Raw genomic sequence first — 19,404 nt, 5'->3', positions numbered from 1 at the left:
ATATATATATATATATATATATATATATATATATATATATATATATATATATATATATATATATATATATATATATATATATATATATATATATATATATATATATATATATATATATATATATATATATATATATATATATATATATATATATATATATATATATATGCCATACTCAGCTAAAAAAATTTTGTTTCTGTTTAATTTTAAACCCATTCATGAAAAATAATATACTTGAACATCCATGCTTTAAAAAATAATATGTTTCAATATTTTAATCATAACTGGAGGAAAAAATTGAAAGAAATATATTTATATAAACATAGATGGATAGTAGATAGGTCGACAACCCTTGCTAGTAAAGGGTCTAGATTTGGAAGACCTCAGTGTATGAGCCATTCCACAAACACTCGTCGAGTTGACGTCGAACAAGAATCGAGGGGAGGTATAGTGGTGGTTTCGCTATATAGAGCGAAGGTGATTCTAGCTGCTCGTAGTTGTTCCCTCAATCGATACACGCGCAGTGTTGTTTGTCTCATACTGTGGAAATGTTACCGAAGCTACTTGTTTTTTACGGGCATCGAAGAAACGTCTAACACCAGGATGCAAATATTACGAAACCATTCTAACGGGATATTAAACGGGATATTAAAGTTGTAAAACGAATCGTTATCGCGAGAAAGGTTCGAGGGGTTCTCGTATCAGCGACTTGCCGTCCTATCATTGATTTCTAAGACATAAACGTCGCGCGCAAAAAAACGGAGGTTTTTAACGTAACATGATTTTTTTATAAATTCACAAACATAATATAAAAGTGTGGATTTTTCATAATTAATTATAGATTCAAAAGATTAAATTAACGTGAATTTTTTCCTGTGGAAGAAATAGAGCTAATATCAGTGGCCGAGGCAATGCTACATTAATCAAATACTACCAGATTGTAATTGAATTACAGTCAGTCGAATTCGTGCAAGTGATCCATTTTGAACTAAATGAAACTCGAATTAGACACTAATATTATTTCAACCACCGTTTGGTATCAAGACGTTCCTAGGACACATCATCGTACTATACAGTGATACGAACATGACGAGGAATCGTACTTTACACGCATAATGTTGTGGTATACGCGGTAAACAGCTGTTGTCACAGTTTCTTCAGAGACAACTGATACAAAAATACCGATAGCGGCTTCCATTTCAAACCTACGAATATTTTATCGTGCAACCGTGAAGCGAGTGTATATCGCAGGTCCATCGTCTTTAACGAATGAACAATTGGTTTGATCTTATGTAAAATCGATAAGTGGACGATCAACGACCAATGTTTTGGATTCAATGTCATCCGTGTTAATTGTCGTTGCACAGCGGTTAGAAAATCGAGTGATGGAGAAACTAGCCGGTAAAAGGAACGTGCGGAAGGAGTTAAATTTCGCGGAAATCTTCTATTAACCAGGTAATACGACAAAGAGTGCTACACCGTTGAAATGAGTTATTTTAATGTACGAACACCTAGTCGGGTTCTCATTGAAATTTACATACGTAGACATGCATGACAAAAAATATACATCGCGAATTCTGTACACTGTACACGTACAGTGAGTTACAAAATTATTCGAGAATGTTACAAAAGTGTAGAAAATAATAAGAAAACAAAAGAGATTTCAATACTTGGGCATACATAATACGTTTCCTTATTTGGAAATATAGTAATTTGACTCTGATTGTGAGACAACAAACAGAGGAACGTGTTATAATAATTTTATACCTATTTCCACGTCGTAAAATCGTTGGTACGCTTTATAAAAGTTATTACTCTGATAAAATGAATGTTTGCTAAAATACACTTTTTGTCTTAGAACTTCACCGTTTTTTTTTTCTATTTAGTATTGATCTTACTATTGTTTCCTAAATAATCATCTCTGATCTCATTTGAGTAAACAAAAAAAATTGGTAGTGTTTAAATTCCTAAAACGAGAAATTATGCATAACAATAAGACTTTTGTCACACATTGTGTGAAGATATCGTGTTTATGTCAGAAACGTATAATTGGGTCTAAAATGACCGAAAGAAACACAGTGGAATGAAATATCAAACCTATTACACCATTTCTCAGTTCTCAATCATTCTTAAATATAATGCTTCAGGTAGACTATTTACTAATTTGTGATAATCATAACAATAATTTTCCCACTATTCTGGATTTGTGCGAGTAAATTTCTGACTCGCTGTATCCCCTAATCACCAATTAAATACGATTACTGTCGACATATTTATCTCTGTGCGTATCATGGCAATTTATGTATGTTGCGCACGGACGACGACGTATCCATGCGAATATTAAAGCAAACCGAGTAGGGTGCTTACAGCAGTCAGAGACTGGCCGCGCGATATCCGACGAGATTCGCGAAATTTTCTGTCATGCGTCATAAGTGCTACAGAAATTCAACGAGTGCTGGTTGGAATACGTCGCCAGACGGCCACGGCTTCTGTTTCCTATCCGTTGGGAACCAACACGATATTCGCGTAATCGTAACAATCGATCTCACACTGCTAGAATTCGTGTTAGGAAACATTTGGATGACATTAGTCCGTTCAGCAGAAAATATATGCGTATGTACGTGTGCATGTCATGTAACAAAGGGGCTTACGATCTAATCTAGGATTTCAAAAAAGAGAAGGAGCTTCTCCATATTTTCTTCATCGGTGAGGGAATCGAACGTTTCATTTAACAAAGTTTTACATTTTTCTTTTAGAGGCCAATTAGAAGCGAATGTTTTTAGAAATATGCCAGAGAAAAATTGCATTTTTATTAATTATTCATCTTAGAAATATTCGTTTTCAAAGAGGTTTTCGAAGAAGAAGTAATTCGTTGAATTTAAAATTAGTTTTAACAAAGACAAATACACTTGTCGTTTAGTTACTTAATAACTAATAGCTTGTGAAGAATCTTGTTTCGCATTATGAATCTTGGAGGAGCTTGTTTCATAAAGAATATATCAAAATTTAAAAGCTGTTTTACCGAGCGCAAATACATTTATCGTTTAATTAATAAATAATTAATGGCCTGTGGGGAAAATTGTTTACTAATTGTTGGTGGTAGAAATAAATTGTTTCGGATGGTTTTGTAATACACTTACGTTTAAAATCAGTTTTACCGAAGACAAATACATCGATCGTTGATTGATTATTTATTAAAGTACAGTATTAAGCACACGCAACAGAACATAAAGGAATTAAAAGAAGAATTTTCAGATGTGTCTCTTAATTTGTTTGAAATCCTTGTATCTGTTTCGTTTTTATGCTATTCACACACGGTATGTAAATTGAACGTACGTATAGATAGATATGGCTTGTTTTATCATGAAAGTGTTGACAAATATTTACCTTTCTCGAACATTTCGTAATTTGATTGACAAGTAGTGTTCGTTAACTTCCTACTGCATCGAACGTTTTATTACATAGAATTTCGTAATAGGAATATTTTCTCGTGATAATTGTGACCTGCTAGATGTTTAATAAGCACCAAACATACGGTATCAAAGGTATAAAAGAATGCTATTATCTGATAAATTTCGAACGATTAAGTATAGGAGAACGAACAAATATCGCGTGTATTATACATATTCCGTATTCTCATTGACGTTTATTACGTGATTATTCCATGTCTGAACACGATGTAGCACGATCAACGAAAATTATAAATTTATGTCCTATGTAAGTTTCAACGATGGGAGTTATAGACGATTAGATCTATATACGCGTATGAATATTTCAACTGTCTCGATTTGTAGAACCACTAAAAATAATTCAGTTGGAAAATGATATAAATGTAGCTATAAATGTAACGTGTGATTTTTTTAATTCCACATGGTATTATCGAGCTTTGATTTTAATATCGTAGTTGTACGAAAGGAAATTCCAAAGTTTTTAACAACATTTTCTTCTACTTCAGTGAAATGAAGTACTAAAAGTACTCAATTATGGAACATCTTTTCATATCTAAAGTATCTGATTCTACAAAATGATATTTAATTACACGTCGTTGCTATAAATTAAGTTACCTTGTTTACATTTTTCACGTTACTTAATTTTAATTTTAGTTAGTTTAATTTACTTAGTTTTAATTTTTTAATTATTTAATTCTCCACAATGTTCGATCCTTCGTTCGTTCGTCACTTATAGGATTACCTTCTTTTTTAAATCCCTCAACTATACTAAAATCAAAAATACGTATTGATATTCCATACATTCAAATTTCTACACTCGCAGATTTTGCCAAATGTTTCCCACTTTTTGTTTCTATCAATTAATCATCTATCGGCGAGGAAAGTGAATGAAAATAAGAGAAGGAGAAGTAAACGCGTGGTAGGGGAGATATATCGCTGTGCTGGAAAAAGGAGATAAGGGGAAAAAAGCGAGAAAAATGTCAAAGAAGAGATACAAAAGGTTGCGGAAACGTAGACTCCATTATAGTTAACAATGCCCACCTCGTCGACGTTGATGCAAGGTTGACATGTGTAGTTGTGTATATTTAAATAAAGCTACGTGCAGTGCAGACCCTATCAGCGAGCGTTATTCGTAGGCGTGCATCTGATCGACTTGTATGAGTGAACACGAATCGATAAATTAGCGTGTCGACGTATGTGTTTGATGACACGTTCCGAACCCGTCTAACCGTGATAATAAATGCCTACGAAAAATGCATGCTTCGATGCCGACCTTTAATGACGTCGTCATCATTGACGCAGGATCAACGTTATTACGTATAAATAAGATTTTTCTAACGTCTTCGAAAGCCTTTCTTTACGTCAGACGAACATCCTTTTAGCATTATGAAACTGTGAAAGTTGTAGTATCTCATTCCTGTATGCATTAACGTGTTTTTCAGAAGAAAGAGGAGGTCCTCCATATTCTATAGAATTGTTAATAATTAATTTTAAAAAGAACACCAGGACAACTATTTTCGACTTTAATACTAGTACTAATATGTAGTGATTTTTCGTAGTAATTTTATAGATTTACGACAATAATTTTTAAGGACTTTTCATGATATTTATTAAGTATATAGGTAAATGTGTTTCCCTTGCGTTATTTGTATTTTTCCATGCAGACTTGTGGTCATAAGTATTAGGATACCTATTGTTTAAATTCATTGAAAATGAAATTGAAAAATTCAACGAGTGAAAAGCATTCAATTATTACTAAACACCAATAGGTGTTCTAATGCAGTTCTAACAGCGTTCATTTCATTATAACCTTTTGGTACAAGTTTTATTCTTTAGTCGCTGATAGATCTAATGTTAATGGTAATCTAGATTAACTGCTAATGTCTATGCATTTACAGAAAACTTTCAATGCAAAATGTATAGAATGCACATAACATATAAAAATATCTAAAACATAGTATTTATCTGAAATTTTCTGCTTAAATTCCATTTCTTCATTTATGTTTATAAATACCGAAATCAGTCGAAAGTAATCTAAAAACTTGTAATAAATGCTATAATAAATTCATACGTTTGTTGTTGTTTACGTGAAGTAATAGGCCGTTGACGATGTTGCAGATGGTTTGTGGCAGTGATGCCCTCGTCGGAGGAGGAAAGCCAGTGGCTCGTTGGCAGCGGGGGTGGACCCGCATCTTCCAGCGGTGGCACGATATCCGGAACTGGAGAACGCACGTTGACCAGTAGAGGAGGATTATACACTGAGGAGATGACGTCTCAATCGACGAATACTAACACCGCAGGTGCGAACGCGGGTTCAGCCGATTCCGCTGAGCATGATCTCATTGACTCAACCACCGATGCAACGCTTTTAGCACAGTTTCACGAAGACGCTATCAAACAGGTATATACGATTTTACTTCCACTTTTTCTCATTTACATTACTTTGAATAATTCGTTGTTCGAACATTGTGAACTTATCCTTTAACGTTTATCGAATCAGATTTATGTTAACCGTATTTTTTCATGATTAATATCGATCTTGTTTCGATATTATCGTAAAGTCCTTGAAGGAAATATAACAATTCGAGAATCATAGTTGGATAATAGCGTCTATGTTGAAATGAAAAATCGAAATCATTTCGAGTGAACGTTATGTTGATTATACAATTTCTTATTAATTTTCGTTTTAAAGCCTTCTTTCTCGAGAAAGAAGAATCTATGATAGATAAGTTGCATCACTGATTCATAATCTTAGAGTGTCTATCTCCAATTACAAGACATTTAATGCAATTTTCTTCGTACAATATTAAATTAGCGCTGTATTCACACTTCACTTCACGTATTAACGATAGCAAGCAATCTTATCCATATTGTAAGCGATAGAATTAATAAAAAATCACGAAGTTCGAAGAGTTTCGCCACCATTGCTCTGGAAACTTCTACGTAACTAAAATTTGAATTACAATCGTAAGCATATTGCGATTATCGAAAGATATCGAAGCATCGATTATCGATTAATCAATTTTTAGAATATTTTTTCCAAAGTACGAAGCGTAGTTACAGGCCAATGAGCTCATACAAATTTGAAATCTGTATGTACATTGGCTGCTGCATCTTTTTCGACATATCGAAATAAAATATTAAACTTTGGTTAATCGAACAACAAAAACATAACCTATAGTAAATGGCGTCCTTTTTAGCCAAGTTAATTTCTTTAGCTGTTTAATTACCCTTTCACTGCCAGTGTTTAAAACTTTTTTAGAGTTTCAACATGGATGAAGTTTTAGATGAATCGATTGTAAAGACAAAATATGAGTCGAAAGAGATACCGGGCTATCTGAATGATTTCCCAGTAAATACATTTGTTTTCCATAATTTATTTGGAGGTTACACCTATATTTTAATCAATTGTAGATATTTCAATTTATATATTATTTATGTTATTCAAATGAATTTAATAAACAATAGTACAAAATAACTGCCTATTTATTGTATTGTACATTGTTTAGTAATATTTATATATTGTTATTTGTGTCATTCCTGTATAATTAACTACTAAAATGTTAATTGTTTTTCAGGCTGGTGTTGGTTACTTCCAAGTATTGGCTGCTCTGTGCACAGGCTTGAGTCTTGCAGCAGATACTGTAGAATTTTTTGTTGTACCATATATTTTGCCAAGTGCAGAGGTTGAACTATGTATTGAAGATAATGAAAAAGGATGGCTCAGTTAGTTTTTATTTTTACCCCTTCTTACAATATATGTGCTTCTAGATAAATATCCTCGCATCTTTTTATTTTAGGCAATATTACATTAATGGGCCTTGCATTAGGAGGATTATTTTGGGGTGGCTTAGGAGACAGGATTGGTAGACGCAGATCTTTATTGTCTGCAATGTCTGTTCATGCTTTATTTAGTGGTGTAGCCACTTTTATGCCAACTTATGGAACATTTATGTGTGCTAGATTTTGTTCCGCAATTGGGTAAGGAATTCCTATCTTTTTTTTTTTTTATTTAGGTGCACTTTAAGATTATTTGAAATGAACTGTATATCTTATTTCATTACAGAGTAGGGGGATCTTTACCACTAGCATTTGCATATCTAGCAGAATGTTGTCCAAGATTAAGCAGGAGTAGATGGATTGGCTTATTAGTGGCAGCAGGAGCACTGGGAGGTGTATATGCAGCTCTTCTAGCATGGGCAGTGGTTCCTACAACTGGAGAAATGGTAGTTCTTGAAAACAAAGAACACTTCAGTGCTTGGCATCGCTTCCTTTTACTTTGTTGTTTACCCGCATTATGCTCTACTATCGGGCTCATTTTCCTACCAGAAAGTACGAGATATTTGGTAGAAGCAGGCAGAGATGTAGAAGCAATGATGGTTTACCAGGTATTTTTTTATATCTATGTATAAAATAGGTATATGTAATAAGAGATAAGCAATGTAATAAGATAAAAAAGTTGATTGAAACTGATGCATTTTTTTAGAAAATATACAAAAAGAATACCACGCGGAAAGGTGCAACAGGTGCACAATATCAACTTTCTGAATTAGAGCTTCCAACTAAAAGGCCTCGTGGTTTGGCACCTCCATCTCCTACTAATCATACTAGTGTTTTGGCTGATATAATTTATTCTATTGAAGTGGTATGAATATCTGTATATTTTTTTATCTTACATCTTTGGAAACTAATATTAATTTTTATTGAATTTCTAGTTTTGGAATTCCTTCCTGGAATTATTTGTATCACCTCATTTGCGCGTCACGATAGTGCTTATAATTATTTGGTCAACTGTATCATTCGGGTATGTATTTTCATTAAACATGTCAGTAATTGTTTGTTTTATAATATTGTAGTATCGTAAATACTGCTGTTAATTCGTTTATCATCCCCTAGCAACCCCCTTGTCTTTTGTCTTAGCCTCATATCTCTTGTCTTAACCCCTCTACGCACATGCTCAGCAACCGCTTGTTTATAATTCGCACCTCAGCAACCACTTGTTTACAATATCATACTACGATACTACAATGTCGTGATTACTTTAGACTATATGGCCTTATGGTGTGGTGCCCTGAGTATCTCAAACTTATACGCGCCACGGAATATAAAGCTCACACAATAAAAATTTTCGGGAAAGAATATAAAAATCAAACATTCAATGGCTCTTTAGAGAATTGTCAATACAAAGATTCGACATTTTTAAATTGCAAGTAAGTAGTTATGAAAAAAGTTTGTGAAATAATACTGAACTAAATTGTATATGAGCATTTGTGTTTCAGATTCACGAAAATGGTATTCAGTCATGTAGATTTCGATAACTGTACTTTTCAATCTGTAGAATTCAGTAGCATAAAGTCTAGTAAAACTCATTTTACAGACAGTGTTATTGTACACTCGAAGTATGTATTCAGAATGTTACTATTTAACAACAGTACTCCTTTCTTGATATAAAATAATGATTGTCTATGGCTTTTAGATTTGTAGATACAGATCTATCCGCACAAGTCTTTACGAGATGTAAGTTGGAAAATAATACGGAATTAAGTTTAAGCGGTCCCTGCCCGACTCTCGATTTGGATTATAACATTTACATAGAAGAAGCTTTACATGGTCATCTCGTTGCTCAATTGGCCTTCGTGCCTGCTGCTGTTTTAGCAGGATTAGCACTCACTGTGCTTGAACGGCCAAAAATGATTGGTATTTCATTATTCCTCTCATCAGTAGCTACTCTGTGTTTAATTCTAGTGGGCACAAATAGTTCTGCAGTGCTTGGCTTCGAAGGTGGTTTTATGGCAGTGTTTGCTATTGCTTGGACGTCTCTTACCTTGGTTACAGTTGAGAGCTTCCCTACTCATTTAAGGTAAATTTCGTTTTGATTATTATTTCATTCAAATAAAATATATATTTAAATAAAAAATGAACTAATAGTAAGATATATCGATTTTATAGGTGTACTGGTTTCGGTTTTATAGCAGGTGTTATAAGGCTATGTGGTTTAATAGGAACTACATCTTATAAAACTTTAGTTGGCGCACCTCTAGTTGCGCCTGCACTGTTAACTGCATTACCGTTATTAGTAGCTAGTGTCGCAACATTCAAATTGCCTCACACCCATACAGTTTTTTTATAAGGATTGCGAGTAAGTGCGAAAAACGCAGATGCCGTATAAAAGACGTTTTTAATTTGTATTTTAATGGATCACTTGTGAACTGCGCTAATGTTTTTATTCAATATTTTCACATGATACGGAAAATCTCGTGATTCGTTATGAAATCCAAAAGTTCGGTTTCTATCAGAAACGCTTGGACGAAAATTATATAAGGTGAAACGTCCTGGACAAGTGCAAACTTTTGAATTTGCAAATTTAACAACTAATGCTTTTCTTTCGAAGTGCGCCTTCGTACAAAGTGACATATCCTAAACTAGTAAATGGATCGATAAATCGTGGTTTACACAAATATTTGAGTATTTAAAGCGCACAGATGTTAAAGAGTAGCCGTCTCGTATGCTAGGATATGGACTTTCTACAAGATTTTAATACATGTGTTTTAAGCGATGACAAAGGTTATTGTTATAGCAGAAAGATCTTAGGAAAAAAGACAAAGGACGTACGGAGATTTAATATTTAAATCATGTTACATGAAACCTCATGTAGATCTTGTATTCCGAGATTTCACTCCATCTAATTTCAAAGCCATTATACGACTCATTTTCTATAGAAAAGAAGTCGTAAGATGCACATATGTTTATAAAGCTATTTTAATAAGGCAATAGCCATGAAACGTGTCAATTGTAATGGATGTTAAGAGTGGAAGTTGTCATCCATACTGATACGTCAACACATAACAAGAAAATTAAACACTAAATAATTTTGCTTACTAAAAATGCATTTGAATATTCAGAATAGAAAAATATGGAATGTTATTCATAGTGCATAGATCTTACTTTTGTTTATAATTAGATTAGAGAGATTATGCATGATCCCAAAATTATTACATTCTAAGCAATTCGATCGAGAAAGTTTGCCAAGGACAGTATCGTGGAAATTTTTATATTTACTATTGCTGTATACGCTTTTGCCATTTGAGAAATTAAATATATATGTATACATATATATTCTAAGGAGGTAGATAGGGAACCTCGAATTAAATAATATTAAATTCTTTCTACTGTAAAGGGAAAATAATCGAAGAAAGACATATTCGGTACTTTTGCTTTTCAACAAGATCAAGCAGCTTACATTCACTCTAGACGCTAGACTCGGCTAAGAGGCATTATCCATGTAATTCATGTAAATGCTGCCGTTCGAATCTTAAATTCCCTCAAACTGAAGACTTTGAACTCGAGAGATAGAAGCTTTAGCTTCGTTTATTATAAATCCGAGAGATTATCGCCTCTAGTCAACTTTTAATCATCTTTAAGCTTACAAAATACGAATAAACTATAAAAAGAAAAATGCGTCAATCTTTCTAACACTTGTAACCGAAGTAGATGACATTATTTTCTACAAAATCATGAATGTACACTGATATCATCTTAATTGTAAAGATCGCTAATTACATTTTGCAAATACTTGGCTAGAATTTTACTGTCATTGCGGGAGAACGACCGTGATGACATGCCAAAGCTGAAAAAAATACTGGTTCCTCAGAACGGATAACTATTTTTAGGCAATAAGAACATAAAATAAGTTTTACTGAGATATCTCAATCTTATCGAAACTTAAAATATATTACTAAATATTTAAGGAAGTTTATTAGTGAGATAAATACAAACTGCTGTTGGCAAACTTAATCATATAAAAATCTACGTCCCATCATGGTTAGTGAATTTTTCATATCAAATTGTTGGCATCTAATTTAAAAACACCAAAAAAAAGATGTTAATGTTATGAAGCGCTATAGCTATATCGTCATTTAACAAGAAGTAGAAACGTGCGCAAATTAAAATTGTTTTATTACTCGCACAAGTTTTCGTATAACAATTCTATCTTTTATCACGAAGCAACAACGTGGTAATTTTAGTGTCTACAAGTACTGCTGCTCGTTCCTACTTCTGCAAATTGTATTTGTGAACTTGACAGTGAAACAAGCCTGTGCTGGCATTGCAGTGCATAAAATTAATTACTCGTATGAATAGAATAATTTTTTGCATTTGAAACAGTAGACTTATGTTCATAGAATTAAATGTTTTTAACGTCTTTGATTTTGAGGCGATATAATATCAAAGTTAGTAGATTTGTAACTGGTTATCATAGAAGGTTTCCAAAGAAATCTTTGTTAAAAAAGCTTGCCAGCACATACGGTTTCATATGATTAAATCTATACTGCTACACTATTAAATTCATCATCGCCCGTAGATAATATATTTTAATCGACATATCACTTATGAACGAGCACTTTAGATTCGTAGGCTTTAATTAGACTATCAACTAAACGTATTTAGAAATGTGTACCAGGAATCGTAATGATGAAATTTCAAGTCGGTAAAATAGCGGTATACGTATACAAGGAAACTGCTAAATAGTCATTGAAAGTTGAGGATTTCTTTTAGCGAATACGATTGATTATCAGTACACGGATTGATTATCAGCGGATCGAACAATGTAATTGCGTTAGATTGTGTTTTAACATGGAAAATACTCGTGAAAGTTATTCGAGTGATATTTAGTGCAATGTTGTATCGTTAAGTATAATTATTATTTTTATCTTGTTGGATAACTGCACAAGCATGAGCGAATGTTTTCCTTATTTTATTATATATGGAGAACTGACTTTGTGAAAAATTAATTAGTAAGATATCCAGTCTTTTAATTACTGCATTACATTATGCAGAGATATTATATCATCAGTGTACAGTGTTTTCTTCTGTACTCGGTAGTATATTTTACAGTAGATATTTTATCCCCTTATTTTATTTTATACAGACTGAAAATAAGGATCAGTTGATAATCGCCGTATCTTTTGTTTGTTTTTACAACATAGACTGTTTTTTAACCTTTAAATGTGTAATATTTAATTAATTAGAAAGACATAAATATATCGTCCAGTGATAGAAAGGAAGACATTCAAATTCTTCAAGACTTAATTCTGGTTGCGCTTTCTATCAATTTCTACGACATTTTAATAAGCACTTGATTTTGTTTCAGAATAAAACAATTGCAATCTTTATTTTCACTTTCCAAAAAAGACATTCATCGTACTAAATTGCAAATTATAATATTTATATGTAGCATTTTTAATCTATACCTGTTTTGCATAACTCATTAATGTTTTCACAATTGGTTTGTTGGTCGCATATGAACAATTTCAGTCATTATTATGAATGAAAGATAATATCCATCAAATTATGCAACCAGTACTTAAAAAAAGTAAATTACAATACACTATTTGCTAACACCTTGACTCATTAAGAAATATTAATTTGAAACAGTAGCGAGAGTATTACGTGCTAGAACATCTGTTTGAACACTTATATAGAACATTCAGTCGATTTAATAGAGACTGTTAATTATAAGATAGACTCAAAATAATGAAGTAACTTTCCCCTTAAACATTTGAGCAATTGCATTAAAAATTTATTCTTTTTCTATGCTTTAGTACATTCACAAAACAGAAACAATTCTTTCCTTTTTTAGTATGAGTAAAAGTATTTAATCTTTTGTATACGAAACATTGTAATATTCGAATTGCTGTTTTTGGAAATTACACGAACCTAAGTTGGAGAAGTCATTTGCATATTTTTTAAAGACATTTCTGATAGTTTCTGCGACAGTGGCTGCGATTTTTTGAGTAGCTTTTTTTCGAGGGATCCAACAACAGAATGTAATAGAATAGAATGAGTCGATGCTTTGTACGAGATACGTATGCGGAATTAATAATGAATCGATTAATTGGTATTACAGCAATACATATGTAAAAAAGAAAAAAAAAACAATTGTTGAAACGGTCGCAATTATAGTTTAAAGTATATATATATATATTTATCTCGCAATACTTTTAGAACACTCATTTTACGACAAAAATTTGTATATAATTTGTAAGAAAAAAATCGACATGCTCTTGCAAATTTCATGGCAATATGTAGTAAATTATTCGTAATATTAACTGTCATAATAATTATCATTGTTATTAATGTCATGTATGGCTCAGGCACTTCAATTCAATTCGATCTCTCGAATCAACATAACTTGCATAATTAAAAAAAGGACACCAGGTTTCGAGAGAACTTCAATATTATTTTTTTTATAATATCGACGAACATAGATATGTTTAGAATTATTTAAAGGAATCATAAAGGAAGTATTCGAAAAAAAGATGCGAGCAGTTGCAATTCGAAAATCGAATTGGACAGTATCCAGATACTATGTATGTATATGTATGTCTTTTATTCTACTGTAATTCTATCAGAATTGACCGAAGTATTCAAAAATAGTCGAACATGGAAATCCAAATTCATCATACCCTGTACTCGCTCAGCTTTTTAAGTTAGTAAAAAATATATTTGAAGCGATCGGAGTGAATTTATTACCAATATGTGTGTGTTAACCTTCTACTTATTAAGTTTCTTTTGTTATTATATCAACAATTCAATAAATAAGAGAATAGACGACGGGAACAGATGAAGTAAGTTCGTCGATTTGTTCAATCATATTTATTGAGTGATTACTTACCTCATAATTGCGAGGATTCTTTCTTTAATTTTTCAGGCGATTTTAAATTATACAAAAATTGGCGGGAGATTGTAACTATAGTTGTTGCTGATCCGCCATTTGTATCGATGAAAAAAGGTAAAGAATCGATATGTCGGTATAGAGAATATTTTCTTCTTTATCGACGGCAAGTTTTGAAGAAAGTCATTTATCGATTAATTTTATTAATAATAATTTTTTGATTCTCCCACAAAACAAATATGGGGGATTATTAAAACATATAAATGTATCATACGTCGTGGCTAATTAATAAGGTACAAATAATTATTCTTTTACAAACAAGACAAACGTATAATGCAGAACAGTAGAATAGTTTATACTTTAAGTAATCATTAGTTAGAAACCAGACAAGTCATTATTGATTGTAGTAGATGCAAATGTTCAAAGAAGTATTGTCTATACCTGCAACGTTCCCTTCATATTTCCTGCCGATTATTGACCTTGAGCTTGACCTTGCGTGTGTCCTCGACATAAGAAGAGTAGTACGAAGATAATCGTGTCGAACGAGCCCTGACCTAACCTATTCTAGGCTATGTCTCCGTTCTTTATATACAGACAAAGCCTAGGAGAGGCTAAATCAAGTTACTCTGTCCCGTAGAAACGAACATCACATCCTCATCTCGTAAGTATTTTGCTACGCGAATTTTCCTTATGTACTTTTTCGTGTTATGTCATATTTGAAATAAATTCTTTTATGAAAATAACCTCTCAGGTATATTTTCCTTTTTTAGATTTGATCACTTTGTTTTTAAATTCAATTATACCAATTTATTATTTCGTTTTCCACGCGATTGGCTATAAAGGAAAAGTCAATCTTGTTGGCATACGCAGATTTTTCGAGGGACCTCTTTTTACAACAGTGCCCCGGACGGCACAAAGAAAGCGTGTCATGCCTAAAAATACGCGAGGCACGCAGGTAGATGTGAAGAGGTCGTAGGGACTGGGAGGGAATAAAAAAAAAGGCAAAGGAATTGCACAAGAGCAGCGATTTGGTATTCAAATCGTTAGGCATGTTCCCGCCTCTCTCGCAACACAGGTCCTCCTCCCGTAGCAATAATACGAAGGCCTCCTTCGTTTAAATGTTTTCACTTCTTGTTCTTCTTCTACCTCCACGTTCTCTATCCTTTGCCCCTCCCTCCTGTCTCTTAACGTTCTCTTCTCCAGCCGTCTCTTAACGTTCAATCTCTTTTCCCCTTGTCGCACTTTTTACTCAATCACCTTGCATTAATCTGCATAGAATTATCGGTTCATTTTATGTAATTTTTTTATAATGCAACAAATAAACCAAGGTCATTATTCTTCGGTTGTCCAAGTTGTTAATTGGTACGGAGAACAAGAAAAAGAGAGGCAACAATATCGAATCTATCGGAGCACTTTCAGCAATGCTTTTGTACGACTTCAACATTCGCAGGAAGAATTCGATCAACTGATCAATTCGCACTGATATCGAATTACTCGTTCACTTTCAGAGAGAAATGTCCTCGAGAAACTTCAATGCGAGAACCAAGCAGAGGCGTGGAGACTTCAACGACCGCACGTGCAATGTCCGACTAGCGCGGTTACACGAAGTCGGGACCATCGAGGGAGGCTGGTTATTTCGTATTTCCGAATGTTTCACTTTCTCCTGTGGCATCCGCGCGCTATGAAATGAAGCTGTTCCACATCACCGTCTCTGAGAAATAAATGAAACACCGTCTATGTCGACGTTTCGTCACGGCTACGACCTGCACAGTCGCTCAACCGGATCCTGAACGTTCACCAGAAGAAAAGCTTTCTTATTTATCTGGAACTGGAGTTCTTTGTATCGTTTCACACCGTATAAACTCGTAAATATTAAACGCGTCGACTGCACTGCACTCGTGGCAAAGCTGTTGCGCACTCTCAGTGTCCACGCAAAGTCGTCAATGGAACGGAATTGGTAATAATTTCCCACTTGGGTGGACATCACGCTGATTAATATTCGCAAATGTATTTTATTCGTTGTAGGATCTTTCCGACGATCCTGGCTTTTCCCGCGTGTCATCGCACATTGCACTGGTACTAGCCGCGTCACAGACAGTCACGCGAAACGGAAAGAAAGACAGTCATCGGTATGCTGACCGAAAGAAGTCTGCCAATAAGTCGGAAAAGACAGTGAAAACTCACGTGTCTCTCGAAAGGTAAAGTGCAAGGAAGCGGCTAACGAAAACGGTGATTGGTATACGTGGCACCGGATTGGCCGGTGCGGTGGCATACCTTGACGACACGCACAGTGTGTGCGCACATCGGCAACCTGTGCACCCACTAACCACTAACCGCCGAACCACGGGAGGCCAAGGTGTGCGCGCGCCAGGATAATATATGTATCTACGTGCGTTAACCACGTGAGAGCGGCCAGCATCTTTCCACAGGGCCTCTCTGGTGGGGACTTAACCTATGGACTGCTCTTTGTCTCCGTCTTTCTCTCGCATAAACCTTGAATCCTCGGGAAATCGCTGGAACTTTAATATATCAGTGAATTTCAATGCAACCGCTGCGCTGCGCCAGTTACATGATTTTCTTCTGTTCGATAAATTTTTTTAATCGATCAACGTTCGATGTTTTGCTGCAAGAAAAGTTAAAAAGGTTTTTCTTCGTTTCTTAACTATTTCTCTATCTGCATATTTCTTTTTTTTTTTTTTTTTTTTTAGAATTACATTGTCCGGAGAGGAACAATGCGCTAACGGAAATAAGGGACAACGGTGTCCACAAATTATAGGCCTTGTTTCAATCTGTTCGATCTATAAACGGAGATTTCGTAGCAAGACCCAACCGTGACGATGTCGTAGACATACATATTTGTTTCGGCATAGTAAGTTTCCTCGCGCAGTTAGCATCGCTTTTTATCTTCATCATTGCACTGTCATTTACTTGGCATGGTAGTTAGCGTCGGTGTCTTGTTTGCCAAGGTAGGCGCTTACTTTTTTATTCGCCACCCCGTAGACGGCGAGTTCTCACTCAACATTCCCGGCAATCTCTGATCGACGAGTTTTTATGAAGGTCGTACGAACTACGTGAGCCTACCCACTTACCCAGCTGCATCGCTAATGTACATGTTTATGCTATTTGTGGCCGTTTCAGATGCGCGAAAAATGCATGCACATTATGCGCAAGTTATATGTAACATAAAACAACAATAACTTAAAGGCGTTAATGATTTTATCAATTTCTTACGGTATCGATGCGCCGTGTGTTCGCAATTTTCGTCTAGGGTATTCAGAGAATAGATTTTAAAGCTGCGAAGGAAATCGAAATTTCACGCAAAATAGAGATAAACAGAAAATTAGACAAGACATAGCTCGTGCGACCCTCTCTTAATAATTGTCAGTGATCCATAAGTTCTTTTAGGACTACAGAAATCTTTAAATGAGTTCTCCATACAGGAATTCTGTGAATTCTTCGTAAAACATCAATTTCCATAACAATTGCACGAGACATTGATTAATCCATAGAACAAGATCAATTGGATGGTCATATTTCTTCCGAAACATAGAAACTGTTTTATCCTCTTGCATATAGTACCAGCCTGCAGTCATCGTGAGACTTTATTTCGCAATTGGTGTTCAGTATTCCGAATTCTCATTTGCAACTTGGAAGATTAAGATGGCGGCGGACTACGGTAATTTATTAACTAGTCCGGCAAGTCAAACCTGTTGGTTCCCTGCCGATATGTTTTGCTTCTTGTGTCTGAACGCGAAGTACTGGTGTCCTTTGATATGTTTCTACAGAAAATTGTCTCTTAATTCCTTATTTTCTATTTTCCTTCGTTTACATCAACGCTCAAGTTACCGTTGATCATTAATTTTACAAAAATATCACCTAAAAGATATCAATTTTATTACAGGATATTCATACGAGATGTCCCATGATTCGAATCTTCGCCCAATTTAAGCCTGGCTGAGAGTGCCAGGATTTTTCTATTGTACGATACACAGCGTAATCGTCACATTTTTACTAATCTTTATTTCTTCAATTTTAAAATAATAATTTTCACATTCTTTTCTATTCGCTGTAGATTAACGATATTATATTCCAGAGATTACCAATCAAGAAACTCGCAGGAAACATGATACCAACCGTGTGGAATAATACCAATATCCATCTGTACATCTTTACATAGAAGTATGATTAAAAGGAAGATCTTAACGTCAAAAGTTGGAAGCAGGTTGTAAAATGTGCTGCAGCGCATATGGTTTTTCTTAAGTGATTGTTATTCGACTCGCGTCCCCTCGCGATACATGTCTTCTAATATTGCAAAGACTACACGATATAATTTCCAGACGTTTATTTGGATTCCATGGATTCTTCCGTTGTGCTCTCGGCTCTTAACGGTTCGATATTATGCCGGTACTGTGATTCGCAATGGCGATCAGCCAGTGGGTAGGAAATTCTCCAGCAGTGACGTAAAAAGGTAGTGCCCGGGGGCATTTCTTTAACACGGCGCCACCCATATAAAGCCCTCCTTTTGTGATCGTACGAATCAAAACAGGCTGTCTTATCTTTCAATTCCTACATTTTTGTCCGTTTGATTTATTATCGCGTACTATTCTTTCATACCTCTTTAGTTTAATACCTAGAGATATTAATCTAGTAACAGCATCGACGCTTAATCGATGTATGTCTGAAAGTCTGCTGTGTATGCAGATGACCCTGACATTTATGCTGATGCATTTCACTTGTGTCGTGTGTATGCTGAACATTAACTGTTGCTCACATCGACGTAGTCAGCTTGCTTGACTCGCATGGCTTCTAAATGAGTTTGTCTCTTGTATAATATTGCTTGCTTAATTTCAATACGATCCACAAATGCAACGTTTTTATTCTCTTCGTCACGTTACATATCGTATACGATACAAGTAATCACGACACAAGCGAAGAGGAAGCGATATGATTTAAAAATAGTGTTTCGTATTTGATAAGGACGCTATAGGAATCGAACGATTCCCTTTGTTGCTGATGTATTCGTGTTTGCGTATCTCTATCAGTGTATTGACATTACCGCGACGAAAACGAACAAGAAAACCTGTTTAACGTACAAATATTGAGCAGCTACTAGATTCCTCTTACGCTTCGTGTAACAGTCGTGACAGTAACGCGAAAAGGCATGAATATTAATCGAGAAATTTGCCGAATGCCTGAACCTCGTTTCACGACAACTTATATATATATATATATATCATGCTGTAATTATCGCAATTTATTCTCGACTCGAGACGAGCCAAGTAT

General features: G+C 34.5%; 1 protein-coding gene across 4 annotated transcripts; it reads left to right on the top strand.

The window, feature by feature from the left end:
- The first annotated feature begins 484 nt into the window (after window positions 1-484).
- Window positions 485-13,971, top strand: LOC100747151 (synaptic vesicle glycoprotein 2B). Of its 4 annotated transcripts, none has more exons than XM_012386744.3 (11): window positions 485-1,455; window positions 5,568-5,850; window positions 7,028-7,175; window positions 7,250-7,430; window positions 7,516-7,837; window positions 7,936-8,094; window positions 8,165-8,253; window positions 8,495-8,659; window positions 8,729-8,848; window positions 8,926-9,309; window positions 9,399-9,579. In XM_012386744.3, exons 2-11 carry the CDS (start codon window positions 5,584-5,586, stop codon window positions 9,577-9,579), a joined length of 2,016 nt encoding a protein of 671 aa, XP_012242167.1. In that variant the 5' UTR covers window positions 485-1,455; window positions 5,568-5,583. The 4 variants fall into 4 exon arrangements, with proteins under 4 accessions (XP_012242167.1, XP_012242174.1, XP_012242159.1 ...); XM_012386751.3 differs by lacking the exon at window positions 485-1,455 and adding an exon at window positions 2,367-2,706; XM_012386736.3 differs by lacking the exon at window positions 485-1,455 and adding an exon at window positions 2,402-2,617 and having other exon boundaries at window positions 9,399-13,971.
- The last annotated feature ends 5,433 nt before the right edge of the window (window positions 13,972-19,404 follow it).

The sequence above is a fragment of the Bombus impatiens genome, unplaced genomic scaffold, assembly GCF_000188095.3.
Source record: "Bombus impatiens unplaced genomic scaffold, BIMP_2.2 scf_0027, whole genome shotgun sequence".
Taxonomy (NCBI): Eukaryota; Metazoa; Arthropoda; class Insecta; order Hymenoptera; family Apidae; genus Bombus; species Bombus impatiens.
Note: the sequence above shows the minus strand (reverse complement) of the source record. Positions and strands in the feature narration are given on the sequence as shown.